Below are 24,656 nucleotides of genomic sequence, written 5' to 3' on the forward strand. Positions count from 1 at the left end.
TTCTCCTGTACGCCAGGTGTAGTGGGGGGGGGGCGCCGTTAACCCCAGAGCCCTGGAGGCAGAGGCAGGCGGATCCACATAGGGAGTACACAGTGAGACCCCTCTCTCAACAAAAAGACTTTCTGTGTAAGTGTAACCCTCCTTAAGCTGGGAAGAGCTGGGGTTCAGAGTAAGGCTTTGGTCAAGATCAAGCTGATGAATATGTGGGACACTAGGCCTGGAGTCTGTCCACATACAGGAGTGTCTGAAAAGCAGACAGGCTGGTGAGGAGGGCAACCCTCGGTACTTGATCCCCACTTTAGGCTAACCCCATATCCTTCACCCTTCCTTAGTTACCTCTAGCAACCTCACCTAGTCCCACATAAAAGAACTGCCAACCAAAATCAAAAATAGTGTTATTAATTTGGTGTCTCTGAAGCACAGAGAAAAAGAAAAATGACAAAAAGAAGGAACGAAACCACCCTTGCCACACGTCAGGTCCCAAGTCCACCCTTGCCAAATGTCAGGTTCCAGGTCCGGGCTAAAGAGACCAGCCTTGGAGGCAGTGCAGGCCCAGGGGCAAAGTCAGTCCTGGCCATGGGCTCAAAGAGGGACCAGCCCATGGGTTTGGTTCTTAGGACCTGGCTAGGAGGCTCCTGCCTCACTTTGGGGCTTCCAGGCCATGGATCAGGAAGAGAGTCTGTTCAACTCAGTTTTGACTCCGCCTGAATTAGCCAGTATCTGGGTGCAGACGCCAGTCGGTCTATTTCTGTGGTCCAGCAGAGTCCGAGTGAGTCCTGGGATGATACCCAGTAGAGGTCAGGGCTGCTCAGTACTGATGCTCCAGCAAGGGCTGGGCAGCTGGGCTCTCTCGTTCCTCAACAGTGACAGGCCAGTCACCTGGGGCGCCAGTGGGTGTGACACTTTCAGGGGCACTGCTGTCCAAGCAAGGAATGTCCTGGGTTGTTCTGGCAGGTGAGGCTTCAGAGCTGACATCAGGGCTGAGGCTGAGGTCTAGGGGCGCCTGTGGAAAGGAGGGCAGATGAGCAGACAAGCAGACCTGAGCCTCCTGCGATCTCATCCTCCCACAGGTCCCTTACCTGAGATTTGGGGGTGCCTCCTTTGGGGCTCCCTGAGGCTGGCTCCCCATCAGATCCTCCCAGTCCCTTCCGACCCCCCAGACTCCACTTCCCACTGGGCCCCTCAGAACTGAGGAGACCAGGGCCAGGAGGTCTTGAGGGCCGGGGACCCTCAGTGGGAGCAGGTGAAGCAGGGGGTGGTCCAGAGAGCCGAGGGGGAGGCCACTGCAGCAGAGGAGGGGGCCGCCCATCACCAGAGCCACTGAGGGAAGGCCGAGGCCCCCAGCTAGGACCTGGTGGGAGGGGCTGCTCACTGCTGCCTGGAGGAGAGAGATAAGAGCCAAGACATCAGCTGGGCTACAGCCTCAAGTACAGGTCCAGCCCAGCTTTGCTTGCTTACCTGCTGTGTTTTCAGGTGTGGGGTGTGCCAAGGGGGGGTTATTGCTGAGGGAGGTCAGGCCGCCACCCCCAGCACAGTCCGAGTCATCCACATTCCCACCGCTATTGCAGCCAGCGCCACAGCCCTTATGCAGTCTGGGTGGAAAAGCGGGACAAGTGTGAAAGGGAGGCCAGGGCTGAGGAGAGTCTCCTGAGCCCTAGGGAGTCACCTCACATCTGAGCCTCAGGATTCTCAGGGTTTTTTGTTGTTGCTTTTTTAATTGAGCTCTACATTTTTCTCTGCTCCCCTCCTTCCCTCCCTCTCCCCTCCCTTTAGCCCTCTCCCAAGGTCCCCACACTCCCAATTTACTCAGGAGATCTTGTCTTTCTCTACTTCCCAAGGATCCTCATCTCTTAAGAGATTTTGCTATCTCATTTTTTAAAGTCTTTTGCTTAGGGGAAAGGGGACCTCTCTGGGTAAAAGGACATCTCTTAGGGTCTAAGTTCGTTGACTCCAGGACTTCCTTTCTGTGGCCTTGAAGGGCCACTCATCTCTCTGTGCCCCTGCTACCCTGGGATCTCAGAGCACCAGGCCCCCAATGAGCTTCAGAGCTGGGGTGGCAGCCAGGACTCACCTCTCCCAGCTGCGCAGGAGCCATCGGGCAATGGCACCCAGACTGACAGGGCCACCCCACAGCGCTCGCAGTTGGGGGTGGCTGCCGGCCAGAGATGTGGTAAGAGGTGATACGTAGATGGGGTAGCCCAGTGGCTGGTCACAGGAAGAGTTGATCATGTTGCGGAGTGCCTGCTTGGCATTCTGGATGCTGCCACGCTCAGGGTTGCGGTTGCGCAGGAACACCAGCTCCTGCTGCTGCCCAGCCCACAGCCCACGCACACACTCTCGGTTTACCTGCGGAGGACCACACCAAAGGTCAGGGCAGTGACACCAAGGAGGGCCTGAGCAGCAAGGAGGGTTAAGACCACCTGCCCCACCTTAATGACGCGGAAGCTGAGATGGCGCCGGTTGAGCATGATGATCTTGTACTCATCAGAAGCATCGTCCATGACATGGCGCAGTGCCAGCAGGGAGGGTGTGTTGCTGAGGATGGCACTGCGCCAGGCAGGGTCGCCCTCATGTGAGATGACCAGCCGTTCCTCATTGGCTGCAATGGCGTCATACAGGGCTGCTGGTTCCTCATACTCATCAGGAGATGTGAAGTGGTCCTGGTAGAGGAGAGGACAAGTAAGAGCTGCTGGCCTGGGAAATGGCTTCACCTGTCCACTCTGCTCAGGCACACTCCTCCCTACCTGGTGAAGCTTGAGGGCCATGCGAACCCCAGGTGCCACCACTCGGTGAAGCAGGTCCATATCAGCAAAGACCCACTCATCACGCGGGGAGGTGATGCGGAAGTCCCCCTTGAACAGGGCATGCAGACCATAGAGGAAGGGCTCCAGGCTGGATGGGGAGAAGACATTAGCAACAGGGAGAGAGCCAGAAGGGACTGTTCCCCATCTTGCCAAGGAAGTCAATCTCTCCCTCAGAGCAGTGAAGAGTGGGCAAGGCCAGGACTGGTAAGAGTCTTGTCCGTGTGAGACAAGAGTGCACCAAGAGGCACAGACGACAGGAATGTGGAGCTCTTCAGAGAAGGACAGAGGACTGTGGGCACTCACCTGGCAGACATGCTGTGTGAAGCTGTCCCCAGGGCCCGGCGACCCAGCACACACAGGCCAAAGCATAGTGTGACCAATGGTGAATTCCAATCCTGGTCCACGGGCTATGGCACAAAGACCCCAGTCTGAGCACAGTTCTGTGTGGGACTGAGAACTTGAGGTTGGGGCTTGAGTCTAGACTGTCACCAGGTGTGAAGGGAGTGACCAGGAAACCCAGGTCCTTAGTCTGGGGGAGGGGCAGATCTGAGCAAATGGTAGCCTGACCTGGCTGCGCCGAGAGGCACAGTACTGGATCCACTCAAGGTGAACAGCGCAGAAGGATGGCAGCGAGAGGCCAGACAGGCGAAGGTCATAGTCTTCATCAACACTCAGTGAGAAGGTAGGGTCTGAGTCAGCGTAGCCAAGGGCTCTCACAGGCCGTAGGGCAGCTGTGATGCCCTCATGGTTCAGCCAGGTCTCCAGCTTTGGAGAACGGCTCACATAGTAGATGATGCTCTGGGAGAGGGGGGACAGGTGTCAGGGGTGCAACTTTACCCCAAACCCCTGCAATGGTGAGAAAGCACTCCAGCCTGAGCTACAATGCTTCCTACGATGCGGTTTCCACAGCTCAGCCCAGCTCTCTGGAGCTAAGCAAGCAAGTGACTCCTCTCCTGGGCCAAAGTCAGAGCTAGCAGTGGGCACCACTTACAGAGGCTCCCACACTTGGTAGCAGATCTGCTTGCTGTCTTCTTCCTGCCATCCCTAGAAACCAGCCCATCTGGAAGAGGATGGAGGCTCACACAGGTGAGTCTCGCCCAATGCCACCTAAAAGGGCAAACAGAGCTGGGGTGTGAAGACACTGTGTAACATCTAAGTCTCAGGACCAGAAAGGTCAGAGGCTGAGACAGTGTGCTGCCTACAGCCCAGGGAACCTACATGACCTAGGTCACGGGTCCTTTTAGGCAAATTACTATGACATAAGACCTTCTCTGAAAAAGCCAGAGGCATGCACTTCGTATCAAAGTTCAGAGTATCTGGCTATTCTTAAGACACCTTGCTGGCTAGGCAAGCGGGGAGCAGTTCTGGGGAAGGAGGCACTGGTAAAGCTGGGACAGCTAGCAAACAGCAAGGTTATGGGACTCCATGTGCTGCCCTGAGCTGAAGCTGATGGAGCTGGCCATCTGCCTGGTGAGTGAGGCAGAACCTCTCCCAAGGTTCACTGAAGCCCAGGCTGAGGAGGGTGGTACAGCTGGCCATGGACAGGTATGCTCAGGAAGTAGGGAGCTCAGCAGGGTAACTGTGGTAGGACATTGGGAGGCTGTCTTGGGCAAAATGGCCAGAGTATATGCTAGGAAGAAGTACAGCTCAAGCAGCTCCCCAGGTAGAGCACACGGGGTGTGGGTATGTCCATTAGATCCCTACACAAATGTGGCCTTGGCACAAGTCGATGAGAAGAAAATCTGGTGCAGGCCCGCTGCTGACTTACACCTCACTAAAAGGAAGGAACAGGATTGAATGAATAAGCTTTGGTCTCCAGACTGACCTTCCTGCCTACAGAGCATTGCTAAAGTCTAAGTACCACCGTAGCCCCTGAGAGAACCCCAAAAGCATTGCTTCTGGGTCAGAGAGGAGCTGGTCTGGGCATGTGTTAATGCGGTTAATTTTTAACACTGTCATTGTGTTCTATGACATGCCTTCGGAGTGATTCTCAAGATGACACTAAAGTCCAAGACTTTTTAGTAAGAGCACCTCTGTAATTGGTTGTACCCAAAATGCTGCACAGACCATGCATGGGCCTCAGGACCATGGTGCCTTCCTGCACTTGGCTGACTGCCTATATGAGGTCTGAAAGCTGATTCACATCACACAGGTGCCACCCTCCCAAGGTCCACTAAAGAATGCAACACAGCATGCAAAAACTAAGACCTTGAGTATGAGGCTTGGCGACGGTGGCTGGAAGCAGTGGCTCTGTGCCCAGAGACTGTATTTTATTTGTTACCCACTATTAAGCAATGCCCACGGGAAGAGCAAAATGTGAGCAGAAGTACCTTAGCATGGCCAAAGCTGCACAGGAAGGGCAGGGTGTGGTCTGGCCCTTCTAGAAGGTCCAAACACTGCTATGGCCTGGGCCCCTAGCACAGCTGCCACCTGAGCCCTGCCTTGTCCTTACAAGCTTTACTCCTACGCCTTCATCATGTCTCCGAGCTGCTGCTACCCAGCTTCTCAGGTACCCAGGCTAAGGCAAACTGGCAACTTCAGGGGACAGTAAAGCTGACAAGGCCAAGCACACTTCAGAGGCCAGCCTATGCCTGACCAGGACCTGGTGCACAGCAGTCCAGGGTACATTAGGTCTGACGTGACTCATGGGAAGCAGTGGGTACCATGACTAAAGCACTCCTCTTCACAGGTGCCAGGAAGGTAGACAGGACCTTGACAACTGAGTGATCTGGACTATTTCTGGTTTGTTTCTTAGTACAAGTGGAGAGTGAGCATAACCTTACAAATTCTTCCCTAGGAGTGGTTGGGAGAACAAGAAGGAACAACAGGAAGTACAGTTTCTCGGTTTTTCCAACACATGACACTGGAAGATGCCCACAGGGAGGCCTGGGGCAAAGGGACAGTCTGCCTTAAAGGACACCTCAGTGAGGAAAGCTCACCTAACCCCAGCAGGTGAGCAGTTTCAGAGCAGGTCTTAAGAGCATGTAGGGTCTGGCCTGTGACCACCAAGCCATCACTTTCTGGTGGTCTGAACAAGAATGGCCTGAAGAGGCGCACAACTGTCTGGGAAAGATTAGAAGGTGTGACCTTACTGGAGATAGGTTACAGGGGGTAGACTTTGAGGTCTCTAAAGTCATGACCATGTGGCTAAGACATAAGCTCTCAGCTGCTGCCCACTCCCTTGTTCCTGCAATAATGACGCTTGCCCTCTGAAACTCTATGCTGGCCCTGATTAAAGCTTTCCTAAGCTGCCTTGGTCATGGTGTCTCTTCACAGCAACACAACAATGACAAAGATTTCCACAGTGCCCTCTTATGAGTGCCACAAAACCTTATTGTTCCTTTTGTCCTGCAAGCCTGCAAGTCCCTGCTTCTCAAGGGTTAAACTGAGCTAGGACAGAGGAGGCAATGTTCTAGGTTACTTGAAAATCCTCTAAGTCCCTGCCCAGAGCTCCTATACCTCACTGTCCCAGCACTCTCAACAGGTCTCAAGACCCTCTGGTCTGACTCAGAGCCTCCAGTCCAAGGAAAGCAAACCTAGCGACTGAGATGCCAGGTCTGAGCCTAGAACCTGGCTGTCACATTCTAATGCCAAAGCCCCAATCAAGCATTTCACCTCTGCAAACCAGAGATGCATCACGTGGAGAATCTGTGTCTATGTGTGCACGTGGAGATCAGAAACTGGCATCAATTGTCTTCCTCAATTGCTCCTACCTTATTTTTGAGTCAGGGTCTCTCACTGAACCTGAAGCTTACTAAACTAATTGGTCAGCAAGCCCCAGAGATCCTTCCATATCCACCTCCTTAGTGCTGGGATTACAGGTCATGTCATTACGTCCAGTTTTCACAGGATTTGAAATAAGGTCTTCATACTTGCATGGCAAACATCTAACTAGCTGTGTTTTTTCTTTGTTTGTTTTTGGAGAGCCTTTCATATAGTCCAGGCTGGCCTTGAATTCATAGTCTTCTAGCCGCCCTACCAAATGCTTGAATTACAGCAGAAGCCAATTTCTATGAAGGGATGCAGGAGGCTTCTCCAGGTTTGTGTAGAGTCTACGCAGCTCAGGTGGTGCCTAGCACAGAGCCCACCTTTAATACGCAGCACTGCTCAGCTCCTATGCGTACCCCATGGCCACTGTCAGCAAGCACCATCATTGTTAACCTGGGTAAGGATGCTGGTTTTATTTTATTTTGGTTTTGGTACTATGAGTTGAATCTAGGGTCTCAGGCATGCTAGGCATGTATTCTACCACACTCCTAGCCCTGAGCTGGTGATACTGAAGACATACCCTAGCCAACTGCTACAGCTAGATCCACCAGCCTGGGAGGGGATCCAGACTGTGCTGCCCTCCACACGCAGGGCCTAAAGCAAGCCTTCTGGAAGGCGCACTGGGGAGCTCTTGCTCTGGACACTTGTTCACAAGGCCTCTGTGACCTGCTGTCTGATGGCAGCAATGTGAAGAATCTTAATCTGAGTCCTCTGTTTCTCTTGACCAAAACAGGCTCCCACCACACCAGATGACAGACAGCACTCAGCACACTCACAGCAGGTGAACATTCACTGTGGTCACCACCCAGCCAGCACCCACCCACCATACCTTGACATAGTAGGTGATGAGGATCTTGCGGAGATCGAACACCTGCAGCATGGAGGCCGCGTTGTTGTCACTGATACTATAGCCTTCCAGCACGTACTTGCTGGCTGTCACCTCCCAGGCCAGCCAGCGCTGTCCAAAGGCAGCATTGAAGGACAGGACCCGGGGCAGGTGGCCAGGCTCACAGCAGCAGCAGCCCTCATCCTCCTCCACACCTTCGGTGATGGCCTCCACCTCGCGCTGCTGGCAGTACGTGCCTGCAGACAGGACCACCAAGTCAGAGCCACGAGGATAATCCCCACTTGCCCAACGTGGCACTGGACCCACTGCTGCAGTCCCTCAGCTTCTACCCTAAGACACTGAGTAAAGGTTACTAACTGAGCGGATTAACCGAGACCCTTTCTCCTCATAATTTCAACTGTCGAGAGAAATGAGTTCAGTTGCTCCATTTCACGAGGCAAAGAACAAAATTTGTAATGTGACTTTCTCAAGGTCATGGTGCTCACATGCTGTGCTTGGAGTCTCTCTCATTGCCCTGAAGGGACCTGTCTCAAGTTGGCACAAAACACGTATGAGCTCCTGAGAGCAAGGAACCAGCTACCCACAATGCTGGTATGGTGCTTGTCAGGGACTCAGTTAAGACCCAGAGCAGGCCTAAAGCCGGCGTAGGGCTCAGGACCTCAGCTTTCAGCAGTAATCCTTGGACTCCCTATGAGGTCAAAGGTGGTGTGTGCAGGTGGTGGGGTGTCACTGGAAAGCAAGTGGCCAGGCTAGAAAAGCCAGGCTTAGGAAGAAAGGGAACCTTGCCTGAGATCACCCAGCAGCCTGAGAGCTTGCAATGGGTCCCAGCCCAGTCCCTGCTTACTCTGCTCCTCACCCACCAGCTCAGCTGCACGGCTCACCCCTGAACTCAAGGCCACGCAGCTGGAAGGTGACGAGGCCATTTCCAACCTCGATAAGGTGCACCAGCGCGTTGAGGTAGTCGGAGGCCAGGACAAAGCAGTCACCAGGGCCATAGTTGCCCCAGCGGCCCAGCACCAGGTCCCCACATAGGGTGTGCTGCAGCGAGCGTGTCAAGTGCTCATAGAAGATGGAGTTGAGGTTGTTGTCATCAGCGCCTGGGACCCGAAACAAACATAAATGGGCAAAGGTATCAAGTTAAAGAGGGCACCCTCCAAGGGACACCCTGCCAGTAAGCTACTGACCTGGGTTCCGATCCAGCTGTGTCACTAGGCGGGTGTTTGAATGGTCCACACGTTTAGTGCTGTTCAGAGAGCAACAATGTATCAGGCAGGGCCAGGCAGCCCATCAGCGTGTCCTCTGCCCAGGGTCCCACCCTGGTCCTCTCTGAACCCAACACTGAGCTATGAGCAGATGCCACCTGTTACAGATCACTGCCATTGTCAGGTAAGGAGGTTAAGTCTCAAACAAATAAAGGGACTCACAAAGGACCTGGAGGGGAGTGGGTTCTAAGGCAGAGAGCCTCCACTGAGGCTTTGGCCTGGTATGTGTTTAGCCTTTACCAGACTCACCTCACGTGTCTCCACTGAGGCCCAGCACTCACACCCTTGCTGTGGGTTTCAGAGTCCCTTTCTGGGTGGTGTCTGGCCAGGACTCCAAGGCCTCACCTCCTTGTTAGCCACAAATCCTATCTCCCATGAGACTTACTTGTAGTCCCTCTCCCAGAACTTGAGGGGCCTCGCGTAGGACATGATGAAGACAGCACTGCCCAGCAGGGGGTTGAGTGGTGTAGAGAAGAGCCCTGAAAGCAGGGCCTGGAGGAACAGCATGGCCGAGTCTGGGCACAAGTCAAGGAGGTGACAGGCACCTTCTGCCTCCCTTTCCTCCCTCTGCAACCCAAGGCTGCTTCTCTCCACATACATCCCACCCACAAAGAAATAGCAAGAAGCTGGATACGTGGTACAGCGAACGGCTGGGCAAAGGCATGGAAGGCTGAGCCCCAGGTGATCTGCCAGGGTGCAATGTAGGTCAGCACAAAACGCAGCTTGTACAGCAGGTCCCACAGCTGTAGGTCATCAAGACAGAGGTGATAAAACACACAAAGTCACACAAAGTGGCAATATCTGCCAAGCCTCCAGACACCAGCCCAATGGGATGAACTTCAAGATAGTCCCAGCCCTTTCTTTCTGGACTTGGTTTGGAACACCTGAAGCCATGGGAACTTTTAACTGGTTCTAAAAAACATGCACTAGTTAATTCCCACAATGGCAGTGTGAGCGTCGTATTCCTTTCCCTGGTTCACAGATGGGGACGATCCAGTTCAGATAAAGGGAGAGAAGGTAAACGACTTTCTCAGGTCATGTCACTCAGTCACTAATGAGAATTTCAGGAGAAATTTCAAGAGAGCTGACCCTAGACCCTACCCTCAGAGGGGTCTGAGTCAAGCCTGGTGGTCCAGGTTTCTAATAATTCCACATATTTAAAAGGATCACAAGTTTGAAGGCAGCCTGGGCTATAGAGTGAGTTCAGGTAAGCCTATGTAACTCAGTAAGATTCTATCTCAAGAAGTCAGGAGGGCTGATGGAACAGCTCAGTAGTAGAACGCCAACCTAGCACAATCAAAGCTCTGAATTCAAATATAAGCAAATAAATAAAAGCAGGAGGAGACCTAGTACGGAAGCTTGCCAGCAAACAAAAATCAAATATGAGAAAACTATCAGGAGCCAATTGTGAGTCCCAGTACCATGGCAGATGGTTGGCACTCGGGATGATGTGCAGAGTGATCCTTTGATCAATGTGACCCCCAAGCCTGAGTAGGGAACCCACGGCCCAAGAGAATAGCTATACACCCAGTCCCTAGAATATATACTCTCAGCTCTGAACTGGGCTCTGGTGGGGGCTGGTAGAGGGCAGACCTCAGAGGCTTTACAACATCCTGGTGACAAGGTCAGGTCTTGACATTGCTGATCCTGAGGAAGCTTGCTGTAAACTCAACACTAGCCACCAATTCTCATGAGGGCCTGATGCAAGTTCCCCTCAAGCCTCAACCTGCTTTCTGTAGGGAGAGGTGGAGGAATCCCTTCCTCAGGACACTGCAAAGGCACACAACTGAACCAATGCATGACAGCAGACCAGGGCACACTCCCTCTCTCAACAGCTCTGCTCTGTATGTGTCAACCTGGAGTCCGAGTCAAAGCCATCAGCTTACCTTGCTGCAGAGCAGGGACATGAGAAAGTAGTCGAGCAGAAAGCCCTGCGAGAGCCGAGGGTAGTCAAAGTGGAAGAGCAGGACGGTGAAGGCCAAGGTCAGGTACTGCTGGGGTGGGCAACAGAAGGCTGAGCGGAGCAGCTTCAGCCCAGCCACAGTCATCAGCAATGCCCGGCAGCTGTGGGTGGGGCAGGCATTCAGACATGGCAGGGCCTTAGGGAGGAGCGGGCACAGACACATGTCTCTCACCAGTAGGTCTGAATACAACCCTAGGCACCTGCTGTTGACTAGAATAGCACCCCCCTTTCTGTGCCAATGATTCTTAGGTTCAGTATCTTGGAATGATACGATAGGAGACACATTTGCTCCAAATGATAGCTCATTATCACCTAGGATCCTGCCAGGCGGTGGTGGTACACACCTTTAATCCCAACACTCGGGAGGCAGAGGCAGGGGGATCTCTGTGAGTTCAAGGCTAGCCTGGTCTACAGAGCTAATTCCAGGACAAGTTCCAAAGCTACAGAGAAACCCTGTCTCGAAAAACAAAAAAACAAGAGAGCTAGGATCCTACTTTGCCTTGCTTAGTTGTTACCCATTCCTCAGTGGGAATCGATGAAGAAGGAGACAGAGAATGAGAGAGGGGAGTGAGTGGTCCTCACTAGAGGCAGAATTTGTCTGGATGGCTGACAACCGTGTGAGCATCCACTGTGAGCGCGTTGAGAACCACAGCAGGGTAGATGAGGTACTTCTCAACACACTGCAGGCCAGCATAGAGCTTCTCAAACCACATCACCTGGGCGGCACCTGCAACAGGAAGGCAGGGATGTCTGTTAGCACTTGGTCCTCCACATGGCCCATACTCTGGAGCCCAGAGGATGATCCACCACAGGGCCATAAGCACCCCGAAAGGTAGGCAGACCAGCTGTGCTGTCCTGGGCTCCTAGAGAGTCTGCCTAGTGGGGATTGGAATACTGTTGACAGCCCTGAATGAGGATGAAGAGCCCAGCAGGGCAGGGGCTCCACACGCCACTTAGCATGTCACAGGCTGGGGGCTGGGGGGATTTGCTCTGTTTTTGCAGTCTGTGAAAACAAACCAGACAAAAACAACAACAACAACTAACTAACAAACAAACAAATACCTCTTAGAGACCCACCAGAGATATGCAAAGGTTACATAGAATAGGCTGAGGGCTGAGGGGGTCATGATGACCCCAAGCTGCATGACCTTCTGAGGGGCAAGCTTTCTTGGTTTAAGCTAATGAGAGGAAGACACATGGGGATGTTGTCCCAGGAGCAAAATTTCCCATTGTTTGAGATAAAACGAGCGCTACATATAAATAACATTATATGAACTGAGCAGGCTGTATGTGTAACAATTAAAGAAAATAGACCATGAAGCCGGGCAGTGGTGGCGCATGCCTTTAATCCCAGCACTTGGGAGGCAGAAGCAGGTGGATCTCTGTGAGTTTGAGGCCAGCCTGCTCTACAAGAGCTAGTGCCAGGACAGTCTCCAAAGCTACAGAGAAACCCTGTCTTGAAAAACCAAAAAAAAAAAAAGACCATGAATTAGCAGGAGGAAGGGTACAAGGGAGGAAGTTGGAAAGAGGAGGGGTAACCTGATGAGTTCAAGTCCCAGGAGCACACAGTAAGAGGGAACCAACCCTGAAGACTGTTTGCTGACCGCCACATGTGCACAGTGTGTTCATACATACACAAAATCCTGTTCATAAAGCAAGAAGTAGTGTGACCTTTGTATAGCCAATCAAGAGTCTTTTTTAAAAATGTATATGTATGGATATTTTGCCTACATGAATGTCTGTGCACCATGTGTGTGCAGTGCCTTTGGAAGCCAGGAGGTCATCAGACCTCCTGGAAGTGGAGTAACAACAGATTGTGAGCCAACACCTGGGTGCTGGCAATTGAACCCAGGTCCTTGGAAAGAGCAGCTAGTGCTCTAACTGCTGAACCACCTCTCCAGCCCCACCAACCAAGATGTTTAAGTAGAGGCTAGAGGAGCTTTTTGTTCTGAGACGGGGACTTACTATGGACCCTAGCTGGCCTGGAGCTGTCTCTGTAGATCAGACTGGCCTCAAACTCACAGAGATCCACCTGCCTCTGCCTCCCGAGTGCTGGGATTGAAGTTGTGGGTCATATAAAACATTTTAAAATACAGCCTGGAAGACTTTTGAAAAAATAGTGCCAGCAACAAGTACTAGATGGCTCTGAGCCACAGGTGGCAAGTCAGGCTATGAAAACCCTTTTTAAAAGCTGGGATTCCTTTTCCATTAGAATGGAAGCAGAAAGGCAGGACAAAGGCAGTGTACAGGCTAAGAGTATAGAAGAGGCAGGCGGTGGTGGCGCACGCCTTTAATCCCAGCACTCGGGAGACAGAAGCAGGCAGATCTCTGTGAGTTCGAGGCCAGCCTGGTCTACAAGAGTGAGTTCCAGGACTGGCTCCATAGTTACAGAGAAACCCTGTCTAGAAAAACCAAAAAAAAAGTATAGAAGAAACTGTACCAGGACAGTGAAAGGCACAGATAGACACAGAGAGTCAGAAAGCAGTATGGGTACCAGGTGCCCTCTGCTGACACCCTCAGCCAAGAGGACCATACTTCTCATTAGGATGTCTCCAACCTGACTCTGCCCAGCCCAGGCAATGGGGATGAAGAGGGCAGGAGGCACTCACCTCGCACTTCGTACTGGCTGTATTCCAGTGGCTTCAGCACAGGCTGGGAGAGGCAGAACCAGGGCAGCTGTTTGCGGAGCTGTGGCAGCAGGTAGTGTGTGAAGAAGCCCACAGCTCCTGCCAGTGCATACAACACGAAGCCCAGCACTGACTGTAGGAGAGAGGCCAGAGGCTCAATTCAGTCTAAGGTGGGCTCCAGAGGGCCCTTAGGTTCAGCAGACTCTTATCAGAACCTAGAGGGGGATGACTTTTACCACACAAACCTTCAGGGCAATGAAGACGGTGCTGGCACTGATGGCAAAGGTGAGCACAGCGATCACCACACACATCACCAGGTCGGAGTGCAGGACCTCACGCTGCAGAGCCAGGAAAAACAGCTTGACTGCCTGCCCTATAGGCACGCCCTTCCCAGGGCCAGAGCAGCCAGAATCCCACATCCCTCACCACAGACTGGCGCATCTTCTCTGGCAGTGGGTCTGGGGGCTCCACCCGGGCTGTCTCAAGGCTCCGCTCCTCTAGCTCAGGGAAGAGCTTACTCCGGACTAGAGACCTGGAGGGAAGACGAGTCAGAGACCAAGGCAGGCGCAGTCCCTTCCTTACACAGATTCTGTCAGTCCCGGGCACATGCACTGACCGCCTAAGTTCCAGGCATGCACATACACACACTCAGAGGACACATGTATGCACATAAATAGGCACATGCAGCACCCACCAGAGCACAGTGGGGTCACTGCTCTGCCGGCTCAGATGGTAGGACAGTGCCACCAGGAGGCCACAGAAGACTGAAAAGAGGACAGGGACGTGCTGCTCCGGCCAAGGTGTCTAAAGGAGAGAACCCATGCTGGTCAGGGGTGGTGAAGGTAAGTGTGGGAGAGACAGTGGGTGTCCCACGTGAGAAGCCACTACTAAACCCAATTCACAGCCCTGTCCCAACAACCCCATAGGGCTCAGCAAGCCCAGATCCTATAGGCCACCACTACCTTAATGGCCCCGAGGCAGAAGCCATAAAGCAGGGCAGCAGCCAGCAGGCTTCGGGTGAGGCTGAAGACCGCAGTGAGCGGGCTGGTAGCAGCTGTGAGCAGGGAGAAGTAGGTAAAAACCCAGCTCTGCACTACGGGCATCTCCAACTCAACCATGTCCCACTGATCCTCAACTGCCACAAGAAGATCTCCCTCCCCAAAGCACCCCTCAGAGTTTCTAGTGTTCTGGGCTGAAACCACTTGCCCGGGGAAAGGAGAGAAAAGAGGAGAGGGGGAAAAAAGGAAGAGAGGAAGGGAGGACAGGGCCCTTGAAGACAGAATAGAGAAAGCAGGGGAGACTCTGTAAGAGCTAGAGCGGTAGGCCCAATCTGTGGACCCTCCTGGCCTCACACTGTCCCCTGCCACCTAAGCCACCCGTGAGCACAATACCTGTGCCTCCAAAGCCATGCATATCTATCTGCTCCAGGAGGTACATGAGGCAGGTGTTGACCTGGGGCAGGAGGCCCAGGAGGAAGACGAACGGGAAGCACAAGGTGAACACTGTTCAGAGGGTGAATGAAGTCCAGTCAGTCTGCCAGCCTCCCCGGGCCCACCCTCCAGACTCCTTCCCTTGGGCCAACCCCGCCCTGCCCCGCCTCACCAGTGGCCACATCTCGGGCACAGAAGAAGAAGGAGGCAGAGAAGAGCGTGAGGCCATAGAGGGAGACTGGTGGGAAGGGCTGAGCTGTGCCCAGGGCGTCCAACAGCCAGATGAGGAGACAGCAGATGCAGAAGTAGACAGGCCGGCTGTATGCAATCACCCAGTTGTGGCCCTAGGGAATGGGCCAGTGAGGAACTGGGCATCCCCGCTGACCACCCTTGCTGGTATGTGCACACAGTCAACACACCCCAGACTTGGCCACATCCAAGCTAGAAAACTGGGGAAGCTGGGAGCAAAGTGGTGATCAGGGAACTCTGCCCCTCTCCCGCCATGGCCTTGCATCTGGTCTCAGACCCTCCGAGGGCCTCCTGGCCAGAGCACTGCCCCACAGGTACTCACATGCATGGGAGATGCTGCGTCAGGCTGCACACTCTGGAAGAGACACGGTTATGTTGGCAACAAGAACTGGTGCCCACTGAAGAACGAAAGCACTAAGACTGACCAGCTCTACCACTGGGCAGTAGTAAGTGGCCAAGGCAAGACCCTGTACTGTGCTAAGTCTTAGTGTCTGTACTTGTCAGACAGGTAGCTAGCTACTGGGACCTTAACCAGATTATCTATACCTCCCCTCAGACCTGGAAAAGGGTTGGCCCAGGAAAGCTGCGGATTCAGGGAGACAGGCCTGACCTTGAGCAGGGAGTACTGACAGGAGGCGATGACCAGGCAGAACTGGAAGACCCAGATGTCAGTGAAGAAGCCCTTGAGCAGCAACAGGTATCCCAGGAAGGCCACCAGGCTGCTCAGTCCAACGCCAAAAATGTTCTCCATGATTCCCCTTGTCCTACAAAGACATGTGAGTCAGGGCACGGATTCCCACCCCAGTTTCTAAGAAGTAGGAGAGACAGGACTCTGTCCTAAAGATCCACCTCTGGGCATCTGAAAAGCCAAAACTTCTGACCTCACAGGGAAGAGATCAGGTTGCATTTGCTCTGAAAACCATCTTGCTGGGTCACTGGCTATGTCCACTTCCTGCTCATGCTGACATGAGCTACAGTGTGTGCACAGCACGATGCCATGATGTGGACATGGGCAGCACCCTACCTGTCCCCAATGACAGGAAGCCAGGCTGTGGGATCTAGGCCCAACTCCTTGATGGCAAACAAAAGTCATCTGACTTCTTTATCTGACTTTCTAGCCTTTGTTTCTCCTCTGAAAACAGGAAACTTTTTTTTAAAAAATAATTTTAAAAGTTTATTTATTTATACTATATATGAGCGTCCTGCAATATAAACCTACAGGCCAGAAGAGAGCATCAAATCCTATTACAGATGTTTATGAGCCACCAGGTGGTTGCTGGGAATTGAACTCAGGACCTCTGGAAGAACAGTCAGTACTCTAAACCACAAAGCCATCTCTCCAACCCCCAGGAAAGGTTTTGAGATAACCAAGTTTATGAACCTATTTAGGTTACAGCACTCAGGCAAACAGAACAGAAGGAGGGAAAAACTGATCCTGGAAAGCAAACTCAGTAAGGAACATTCGTGTTGAGAAAGGCTTGAAGAGAAGGATAACCCTGTATGGACCCAACCCCTTTGTACTCCAGAGGAGCCCAAAGAAAGCCATTGCAGCCAGGCCGTGATTCAGGGCTCTGGTTCTACAAGTTTCAAAGCTGAGGCAGAAGGATCACTGGAGGTCTAGACCAGCCTAGATTACAGAGAGAATTTTGGGCCAGTCTAGGTTACAAACAAGACCTTGTCTCAAAAACGAATCAAGCCAGGTACAGTACAGCACACCTGTAACCTCAGCACAGGAGAGGTGGAAACAAGATGACCATAAGTTCAAGGCTAGCCTCAGCTACATAGCAAATTTGAACTTAGCCTGGTTTATGAGACCCTTTCTCAAAAACCAAAAACAACAACAAAAATCCAATGCAGCCTCCAGCAACTGAGCCATTCAGGACCTCTGACAGCATGACCATCTCCATAGGTCAGAGTTTGGAAGACCAGAGTCCCAGAGCTTTCTGGGGAGTAGTAAATAATAATTGCAGGTACTCACCGGTCCAACAGAGCCAGCAGGGCCAGACGCTCATAGCGCACAGAGGTCCAACGGCCAGGAAGAAACCAGTACTTATAGCTGTGCTGGGCCCGGGGCGGCGCCTCCTCCATCAGTGTCTGCTCCTGGGATTCGTGCAGGGAGTCCTGGTCCAGCAGGTCAAACTGCAGTCCCCACAGCCGCGGCCATCAGCCCCGCCACCCCCATGATCTATCTCATCCCTCTCCCAACACACTGGTAAGATGACTGAGCATGTACTTCAACACACCAAGGTCACACTGTCTAGTGGCCCTGTGGCCTGCTCAGACTCAATCAGAAGGGCTTGCTCCTAGTTCTAGGTTCCTAGGACACAGCTGATGCTGCTATGGACTGCCAGGTGCCAGAGTCACCAAGTCTTATGTCCATGTTCCCCACTCAGGCAAAATCTCTACTTTGGCCCTCAGGACTTAGCATACGCGATATCTCCTTCAACATGGGGCCACCACTGTCACTGTGACAACCGCATTCAGGAGCATACAACACCTGGTTCTGAAGACAAGCTAGAGCTGAGTGTCCCAGAGAAAAGCACTTAGCTTCTTTAGGCTGGGTTCATTCAACAAGTGTTTATGGCTTGTTGAGATGGTTCAGAGGGTAGCTGCCACACAAGCCTGATGGCCTGGAGTTCAATCCCTGAACCCCATGTAGATAGAGAAAACTGACTCTCCCATACATACACTGTAATATACCTGTATGTGTGTACATGCACACAAACACACACACCCAGAGAGAGACAGAGAGACAGACAGAGAGAGAGGCGCATGCACATGCAACATCTGCAGGACACAACAGAGAGCCCAAAGCTGCACAGCTCTGTCCCATAAATGACAGCTACACAGACAGCAAGGATGATGCTGTAGACTCTACAGAAACGGTTACATAAAATAACTGAGTCAAGAAAAGGTAGCCTAGTCTGGCAGCAATGACCTATTATCCTAGGTACTTGGGAAGCTGTGGCAGGAAAATTCCAAATTCAAGGCCTACCTGTGCTACAAAGTGAGGTTAATAAAAAAATAAGAGGATGCTGGGAGAATAGCCTGGTGATAGATGTTTGCCCAGCATTCAATCCCCATTGTCTCACACATAAACACACACACAAACTAGCGCATGGTGGATTCTGGCAGTAGTCAAGGTCCATCTGTGATTTTATGTGTTAGATATTTTGAGTTAATCCTTTTAGGACTATTCACTGAACTCTGAGAACATATTTGGGTGATGTTGTGAGGATCACTATGTTGTCAGGGCTCATGTAGAAGCCGCAGCCTCTGGAGAAGCTGAGACAATAGGTGAGGTCATATTTTATGCATTCTTATTTCTGTTACTACTGGAATAATTGTGTAAGTGATAATCTATTAGAAGTAAAAAAAGGACACTATCAATAACCATGCCGTGATAAGGCACATTAACAGGTGACTTCAGGCAATCACACCTGTAAACTGCCAGGCACAGGACAAACTGAACTGCCATTTCTACAAGTATCTTTGTAAACATCCATTATCCTGCTAGCTGCTCCTGCTCCGGGACCAGAGAGGTACACACCAGACACATTCAGAGAGTAAACAGAGGACTTCAGGAGCCATTCAGCTCCAAGCCTGTGTAACCTCTGCCAGCCATTAAAGATGGGGACACAAGCTCTTCCTGAGGGTGATCTATCCCTCCTGGGGTGCCTAGGCAATCTACCCAGGCCACCCTTAGTCTTCTGCTTACATGCATCTTGTCCATTCCCTCCACACCTCTCAAAGCTGCTGCTCACCTCTGGGATCTCCAGGGGCACCCTGCGCACCTGCATACCCTGAAGAACCACTGGCCTGGGCTGCAGCAGGTTCAGGCCTCCTGTGGCTTCAGGCACATCAGCTGAGTGGAAGCTGGAGGAATGTGAGTGGCGGTCCCTGTGGGTACAGCAGCAATGAGGCTCAAGGCTATGGACAAACCCTGGGACCTGGTGAGATGAAAACCAAGTCCAGGCAGAGGGGCTGTTTGCCCCATGACTGGAATGTCCACAGGTCAAGAACACTGGGGTCACAAGGGAGAGAGCAGAAGCATCTCTTTTGCAGGCCCTGTCCTACATATGAAAGCTGTGATTCCTCTGCCCTCCTCCCCGGGAAGCCAGTTAGTATGCTTCCTAGACTTGGAAGCCTGGCATCATGCCCCAGAGTCCTTATCACCTTCCCCTCCTAGCCTGTGCTGTCCCATCACAGCAAGAACACCGGGTTCAGGTGCTCCCCAGAAATGCAGCCTACCAGGCCCACGGAAGCCCAGCCTGGACACTCACCAGGCTCCATTGGCTGCCTGATCCCCTGGCTGCCCCACAGGGTTCTCATAGCCACCTCCAGCTAGGCCAAAGGTATATGACCGCCGCACACCTGAGACAGAAGAACAACAGCACTGTCGAGGACTGATCTAACTGGGCATCAGGGACAACAAACAAGGAGGAGCCCTGTGATATGTCCCCTGCCATGACAGCCCAGCCCTGGGGACCAAGTGTTAGACAGGAAGGGGCCTAAAGATCAAAAGCCTGGGCCCTGTGGTCAGCCTGCCTTGGATACGGCTCTGTTCTACCACTAGCTCAGCCTGTAGCTTCAGGTGTGCCTTGGTTTCCTCATCAGCAGAGCAGGGATGATGACACCCACACCTCAGAGATGCTGCAAGGATGACATCAGGCAGCACAGGTAAAGCACTTGCCACAGAGCCAGGTGAGACATCATCGGCCAACAGTGCTGTTGGCGAGGGGCAGCCACAGACGCCGTGGGAGGCACAGAGGACGTACGAGGCTGTCTGGGGAAGGGCTCACCGCTCTCGTCGTAGAAGTAGTGCACAGCACCCTCAGAGGTGTCATCAAAATTGCTGGCTTCGTGGACGTTGGGGCCAGCTCGGGTGAGCAGCAGAGAAGAAGCGAAGTGCAGAGCAGAAGGCAGAGTCAGTGCCCGGGAGTGGGAAGCAGCCCGGCCCCGCTGAGCCTCCTGCAGGCTGCTGGACAGCAGAAGCCCTAAGTTAGCACCAGGAGGAGTCAGATGGCCCCTCTGCCCTGCAGCCAGGGGGCAGATGCTCACCTGGGTGGAGAGCCCATGACAGAGGCTGGAGGGGTAGGGTTACTGCCTGCATTGTGTCGTCTCCGGATAGCCTGAGCCCGCCTCACGTTGCTTGTGCATTCCCGCTGACCTGTGTCCTCAGGTGCTGCCCAGAAAGAAGCCCCAAACATTAAGTGACAGGTGCTCCAGCACTGAGCTAAAGGTTAGCCCTAGTACACTTGGTCTCAGGAACCCTGTCAGGGCATCTTAGTCAGCCACGCCTCAGTTTTCTCATCTGGAAATAAGGATGACAATGATCTTCCCTGTCCCACTGGTGGGCAGACGGATGAGTGTGGAAGATGATGTCCTTAGGAAACAGACGCTCAGATGCTCACCACTGGAGCCAGGCAATTGGGCTCTGCTGACCCAAGAGGTGTGGCCCACCATTCTTAACCACTAAATCCACATCCATCTGCCTCCCGACATGGAGGCTAAGCTGATACTGCGTAGGTCTGCTATAGCCTGCCCTGTACCCAAACTCAACCCTCCCAGGTTTCCTCCCTCACCCTCACCCCTGGGGCCATCACTCACCTCCCCCCACAGCACCTTCCTCCTGCAGCTCCCCCCGCCAGCCAGGCTGGTTGGCAGCAGGTCCCCTGCGGGCTTCAGCAGGCAGCACAGCAGGCTCACCAGCAGCCAGCTCCACTCCTGGCTGGGCCTCCAGCTCAGCCTTGGAGCCAGCCAGGGGAGCCCTTAAGACATCAGTCCCTGCCCCATCCATGCTTAGCACACGTGCGTGAGTTTTGGCACTGGCAGTACTGGGAGTCCGCTGGGTCCCATATGGTCTCTTAGGGGGCACAGCAGTTCCCTCTTCAGCCCCAGGAGGAGCCCGCCGCTTCCGAGGACCCCCTGCTGCACCCCGGGAGCTCTCAGGGGAGTAGCAAGAAGTAGATGATGAGCTGTCAGTACTGTAGCGGCGCTGAGACCGGAGACTGGATGCTGGACTCAGCTCACTACCTTCGCTGGTGTCTTCATCTTCAAAAAACCCTGAGCCCTCCAGCAATGGCCGTCTCGGGGCACGGCCAGGTGGGGAGTGTCCTCGCATGGGGGGGCGCCGTTTGTTAGGTCGAAGTAGGGCCAAGTCCTTAGGCCGCACAACCAGGAGCGGCTCAGCTTGGCCTGGTGGTGTCCCTGCTCCAATGACTGTGTCAAAGGAACGAAGCGTATCATCTGAGGGGACCCCAGCATCTGGGGAGGCAGGCAGCTCAGCCTCTGAGGGAGGGTCTGTGTCGCTGCCCTCAGGGGCATGCCCACCAGGGGGGCTGTCCAAGTGCGTAGAGTTGGTTTTCTCGCTCTTAAAGCTGCTCAGAGTCTCCCTGTCAGTGCCGCTGAAACAGGAATCTGAAGAGCCAGCTTTCTGGGGCGTGGGGTCACCTGAGCCCCTCCGGTCCAGGGGCTGGTAGCCTCCAGTTCCTCGACATTGTTCCCGTCGACTGCTGGTCCTCACTAGGGCCCGGTCAGGCCGCGTCAGGGTCAGGAAGCTCTTGCTTAGCTCCTGGCTGAGGCTCCCCTTCAGTAAGGGGCTCATGGGCGTGTCAGCCACACTGCTCCCACCCCAGGGAACACCATCTCCAGCCAGGGGAGAACGCTCAGAGGAGTCCGTACTGGGGAGAGAGGGGTCTGGGACAACCCCTGGGGGTGTCTGGGGAAGGTCTCCAACTGCCAGAAGAAAGGAAGATGGAATGAGAGAAGGGGGCGTGGCAAAGGCAACTAGAGGTTAAGGGAATCTCATGCCCTGTTTTTCTGAGGGGAAGACCAGGAGAGGGACACCAAGGGGATGCCATTCAGGAGTACAAAGCAGGTACAAGCACAAGCTATCTGGTACTCCTGCCAGACCCCTCCCTACCATGCCCACTCACTCAGTTTCTCCTGAGAGCTGAGCTTCAGCATCTCTCGATCGGCCGAGGTTACAATCACGTTGTTGCTGCCCTGCTCCCGGACCAGTTCCTTGATGTCTATAACCACAGCACCATAGATGTCACCAGGACCCTGGGGTCCTCTTAGGTCCTCCTGTCCCACGCCACCACGATCCAGCCCAGAACAATAGCCACCTACCTCTGAGGGGCCCAGAATCCTCCATCCGGGGCAGCAGTTCCTGATAAGAGAGAGGAGAGAGCACGGATGAAAAACAGAGTAAGCAGGCTTGGAACCGGACCACGACAGGGACTGGTTCCCCGGAGAGCAGGGACAGAAGCCCAAGGCTGGGCCTACGCACCGAAACCTGGTTGAAGCCAAACACAGAATGCTGGGAACTGCAGCGCACAGGGGGTGTGGAGCTCACTTTCCGGAACACTGTCATCTCCACACCAGGGTCCCTGCAACAGAGGGAAGAGTGGAGCCTAAGTTCTCAGCTAATCTCTCTCCACCCTTTCTCACCATCCTTAACGCTCCTTCCTCCTCAAGGCCCCCTTTGACAGCTCTAAGACTGACAGCAACAAGTGTTCGGAGCCAGTATTCCCTCTGCCCTCTCTAACTTCCAAAACACAGGCACAGAGAAACAGCCGATACCCTAACCCACCTGGGAAGACTGTTGTCCCCCTGGGCAGCCTCTTCTTCCTGCTCCCCCATGGTAGAATTGCGTTTCTCCACAATCTCGCCCTGGTCGAACATGGCGTGCAGGCGATAGTTCACAGTCTTGATGGTAGCAAAGATGACAGCTACCACCAGGCAGTATACTCCAGCCACCATCAAGCTGGGGGGCAGGACCTGGAGGTGACAGGTAAGTTCGGTCCCTTCTCACAGAAGCCCTGCTCCCTTGAGGGGGCACCTGCAACCACTGTCATGACTAAGATTCCTCGGATCACAAAACTTCTCACCCTTACACGCAACAGTACAAAGATCCCGTAAAGAAGCAGCTTTCTGATTAACCGGAGAAACAGATTAAATGAGGTGCTCAAGGTAACCCCACGCAGGAAAGACTTGATCTTCCCCCTACACACGCCCAAACTCTCCAGTGACAGTCTTACTCTAAGACCCCAGGGCTCGAGACGTCGTGCCCGCCCTGCCCAGCTGCCCTCCCTCCCCCAGTAGTTACAGGTGGTGGCCAGCTCTCACCATGTACAGCAGGAAGGGAAAGATGAGCAAGAAGATCCAGACATAGAGATGGAAGCAGTTGGAGAAGGTGCTCTGATGCGGATCGAAAAACCAACCGCCGGTGAGCGAGGCCCACACCCCCTGGCGCAGGATCTGCAACACCTGAGACCCCATGGCCCAGCCGCTGCTGCGCACGCCCTCCTCCCGGGACCCTCATGAGGGCGGCCCCCGGCCCATGCCCCGCCTGACGCCCGAGGGTCCCGGGGTATGACCGAGAGCTCACGCCATGGCCTCCCCCAGCGGGGGAGGGGACTGGTGGGGCGAGGGCACGGGCAGGGGGCGGGGCCGGCCCGGGCAGTCAGCCGGCTCAGGCCGGGATCCAGGGGTGGGGCTGCATCAGAGGCGGGGCCTGGGCCCCCTCCAGAGGCCCAGAACTGTGGTGAGGGGCCGAGCTGGAAGGCAGACGCAAGGCACGGGCTGGGCACCCGTCGGCGGCATCCAGAGGTGGGCGTGGAGTGGGTGCTCTCGGAGTGCTGGTGATAGCTCCCTTGGCTCCGAACCCGGGAATGCCTTGGGACCCTGAGGTCCACTTCCGGGGTCGCAGGTCACTCTCTTGGGGTTCTGCGTTCGCCCCGCTTCTACCGGTGCCGGCGCAAAGGGGAGGCCGGAAGAAGGAGCCGCGAGCTGCCAGCCTGCATTGGCGCATGCGCCCGTTAGAACCAGTCGGGACCCGGAAAAGGAAAAACCTGGCGGCAAAAGTGCGCAAGCGCAGAGAAGGAGTGCACTGAGTGGACGCAGAGGTGTTTCAGGCGTCGGCTCAGTCTGAATCCAGAGCCCAAAACTGGGAAGCGGCTCGGCGCATGCGCGCACCCGAGCGGCTCGTCATTGGGTAACGGCGGTATGATTGGCGCAAAGCTTTTCTAATGCGTGACAGGAGGCGGAGGAGAGCTGGAGCTGGGACTCCGCACGGCTACTTCCAGTTTACGTTACCGGGTCACGCCCCCAACCTGTGCCGCCCCACTTAGTGCTAGACCGTAAATCGTGGTCGTCGCTGGGCTTGCGCCCCTCTACTTCCGGGTCAGAGCTCAGAGGGAGCCGAGATGGAATCCTGAACAGGCCTGAGTAGTCGAACAGGATGGCATAGTTTTTCTTAAAGTGACAGATACAAGGCAAGTGAGTTGAACCAACGAAGAGGTTGTTGAAGGCTCTTCTACTCTGAATTCAATCCCGGGCAGAGTGCTGAACAACAGCTTCAGGTTTCTGCCTGTTTGGGGAAGAACACGAAAAAGCGAATTGTCTCTCGGGTGAAAGGAAGGGAATTTTAAATGGTTCCACGAGTTTGACGTGTAGCTAATTCTGAAGGTCCAATCCTCTATGTCTATCCTTTCTAGCGCTGCAAAGCAGGGTATCTTGTTATTTCATATATGAAAAGAACGAAGCTTAAAGAGCCCTGCAACTTCATAGCCAAGACCAGACTCAGATTTGGGGCAATCGCAAGCACGATTTTGCTAATGAGAACTCAGACCCAAGGACTGTTGTCTGACTTCGCAGAGATCCCCCTCGACCCTGAGCAGCGGAGCACCTAACCTAAGAC

At 53.9% G+C, this 24,656-nt stretch overlaps 1 protein-coding gene across 9 annotated transcripts; it reads right to left on the reverse strand.

Annotated features, from left to right (window-relative positions):
• Positions 1–378: 378 nt before the first annotated feature.
• On the reverse strand, positions 379–23,764 carry Pcnx3 (pecanex 3). 9 transcript variants are annotated; one of them, XM_075973162.1, is made up of 36 exons: positions 23,084–23,367; positions 22,548–22,735; positions 22,245–22,344; positions 22,085–22,124; positions 21,889–21,984; positions 20,561–21,688; positions 20,012–20,135; positions 19,753–19,928; positions 19,499–19,603; positions 19,234–19,324; positions 18,715–18,850; positions 16,929–17,089; positions 15,561–15,714; positions 15,273–15,305; positions 14,874–15,045; positions 14,663–14,773; positions 14,234–14,325; positions 13,966–14,075; positions 13,698–13,803; positions 13,517–13,609; positions 13,254–13,404; positions 11,227–11,371; positions 10,568–10,745; positions 9,316–9,424; positions 9,067–9,196; positions 8,604–8,662; positions 8,301–8,516; positions 7,402–7,655; positions 3,372–3,602; positions 3,108–3,211; positions 2,745–2,892; positions 2,430–2,660; positions 2,072–2,346; positions 1,459–1,592; positions 1,080–1,378; positions 379–1,003 (listed from the first exon to the last, which is right to left on the reverse strand). In XM_075973162.1, exons 1-36 carry the CDS (start codon positions 23,234–23,236, stop codon positions 809–811), a joined length of 6,228 nt encoding a protein of 2,075 aa, XP_075829277.1. In that variant the 5' UTR covers positions 23,237–23,367; the 3' UTR covers positions 379–808. The 9 variants fall into 9 exon arrangements, with proteins under 9 accessions (XP_075829277.1, XP_075829279.1, XP_075829278.1 ...); XM_075973164.1 differs by having other exon boundaries at positions 16,929–17,050; positions 19,753–19,931; XM_075973163.1 differs by having other exon boundaries at positions 16,929–17,071; positions 19,753–19,931.
• Between the last annotated feature and the right edge of the window lie 892 nt (positions 23,765–24,656).

Source organism: Microtus pennsylvanicus, chromosome 5 (assembly GCF_037038515.1).
Source record: "Microtus pennsylvanicus isolate mMicPen1 chromosome 5, mMicPen1.hap1, whole genome shotgun sequence".
Lineage (NCBI taxonomy): Eukaryota > Metazoa > Chordata > Mammalia > Rodentia > Cricetidae > Microtus > Microtus pennsylvanicus.

Excerpts from the sequence above, each read along its gene's own strand:
- Pcnx3 (XM_075973161.1), bottom strand. The coding sequence starts at position 23,236 with ATGGGGTCTCAGGTGTTGCAGATCCTGCGCCAGGGGGTGTGGGCCTCG. Across the intron at positions 13,804-13,965 it reads AGTGACCCCACTGTGCTCTG|GTCTCTAGTCCGGAGTAAGC; the intron begins GTGGGTGCTGCA and ends TCTTCCCTCCAG. Across the intron at positions 3,603-7,401 it reads TCATCACCTACTATGTCAAG|AGCATCATCTACTATGTGAG; the intron begins GTATGGTGGGTG and ends CCCCTCTCCCAG.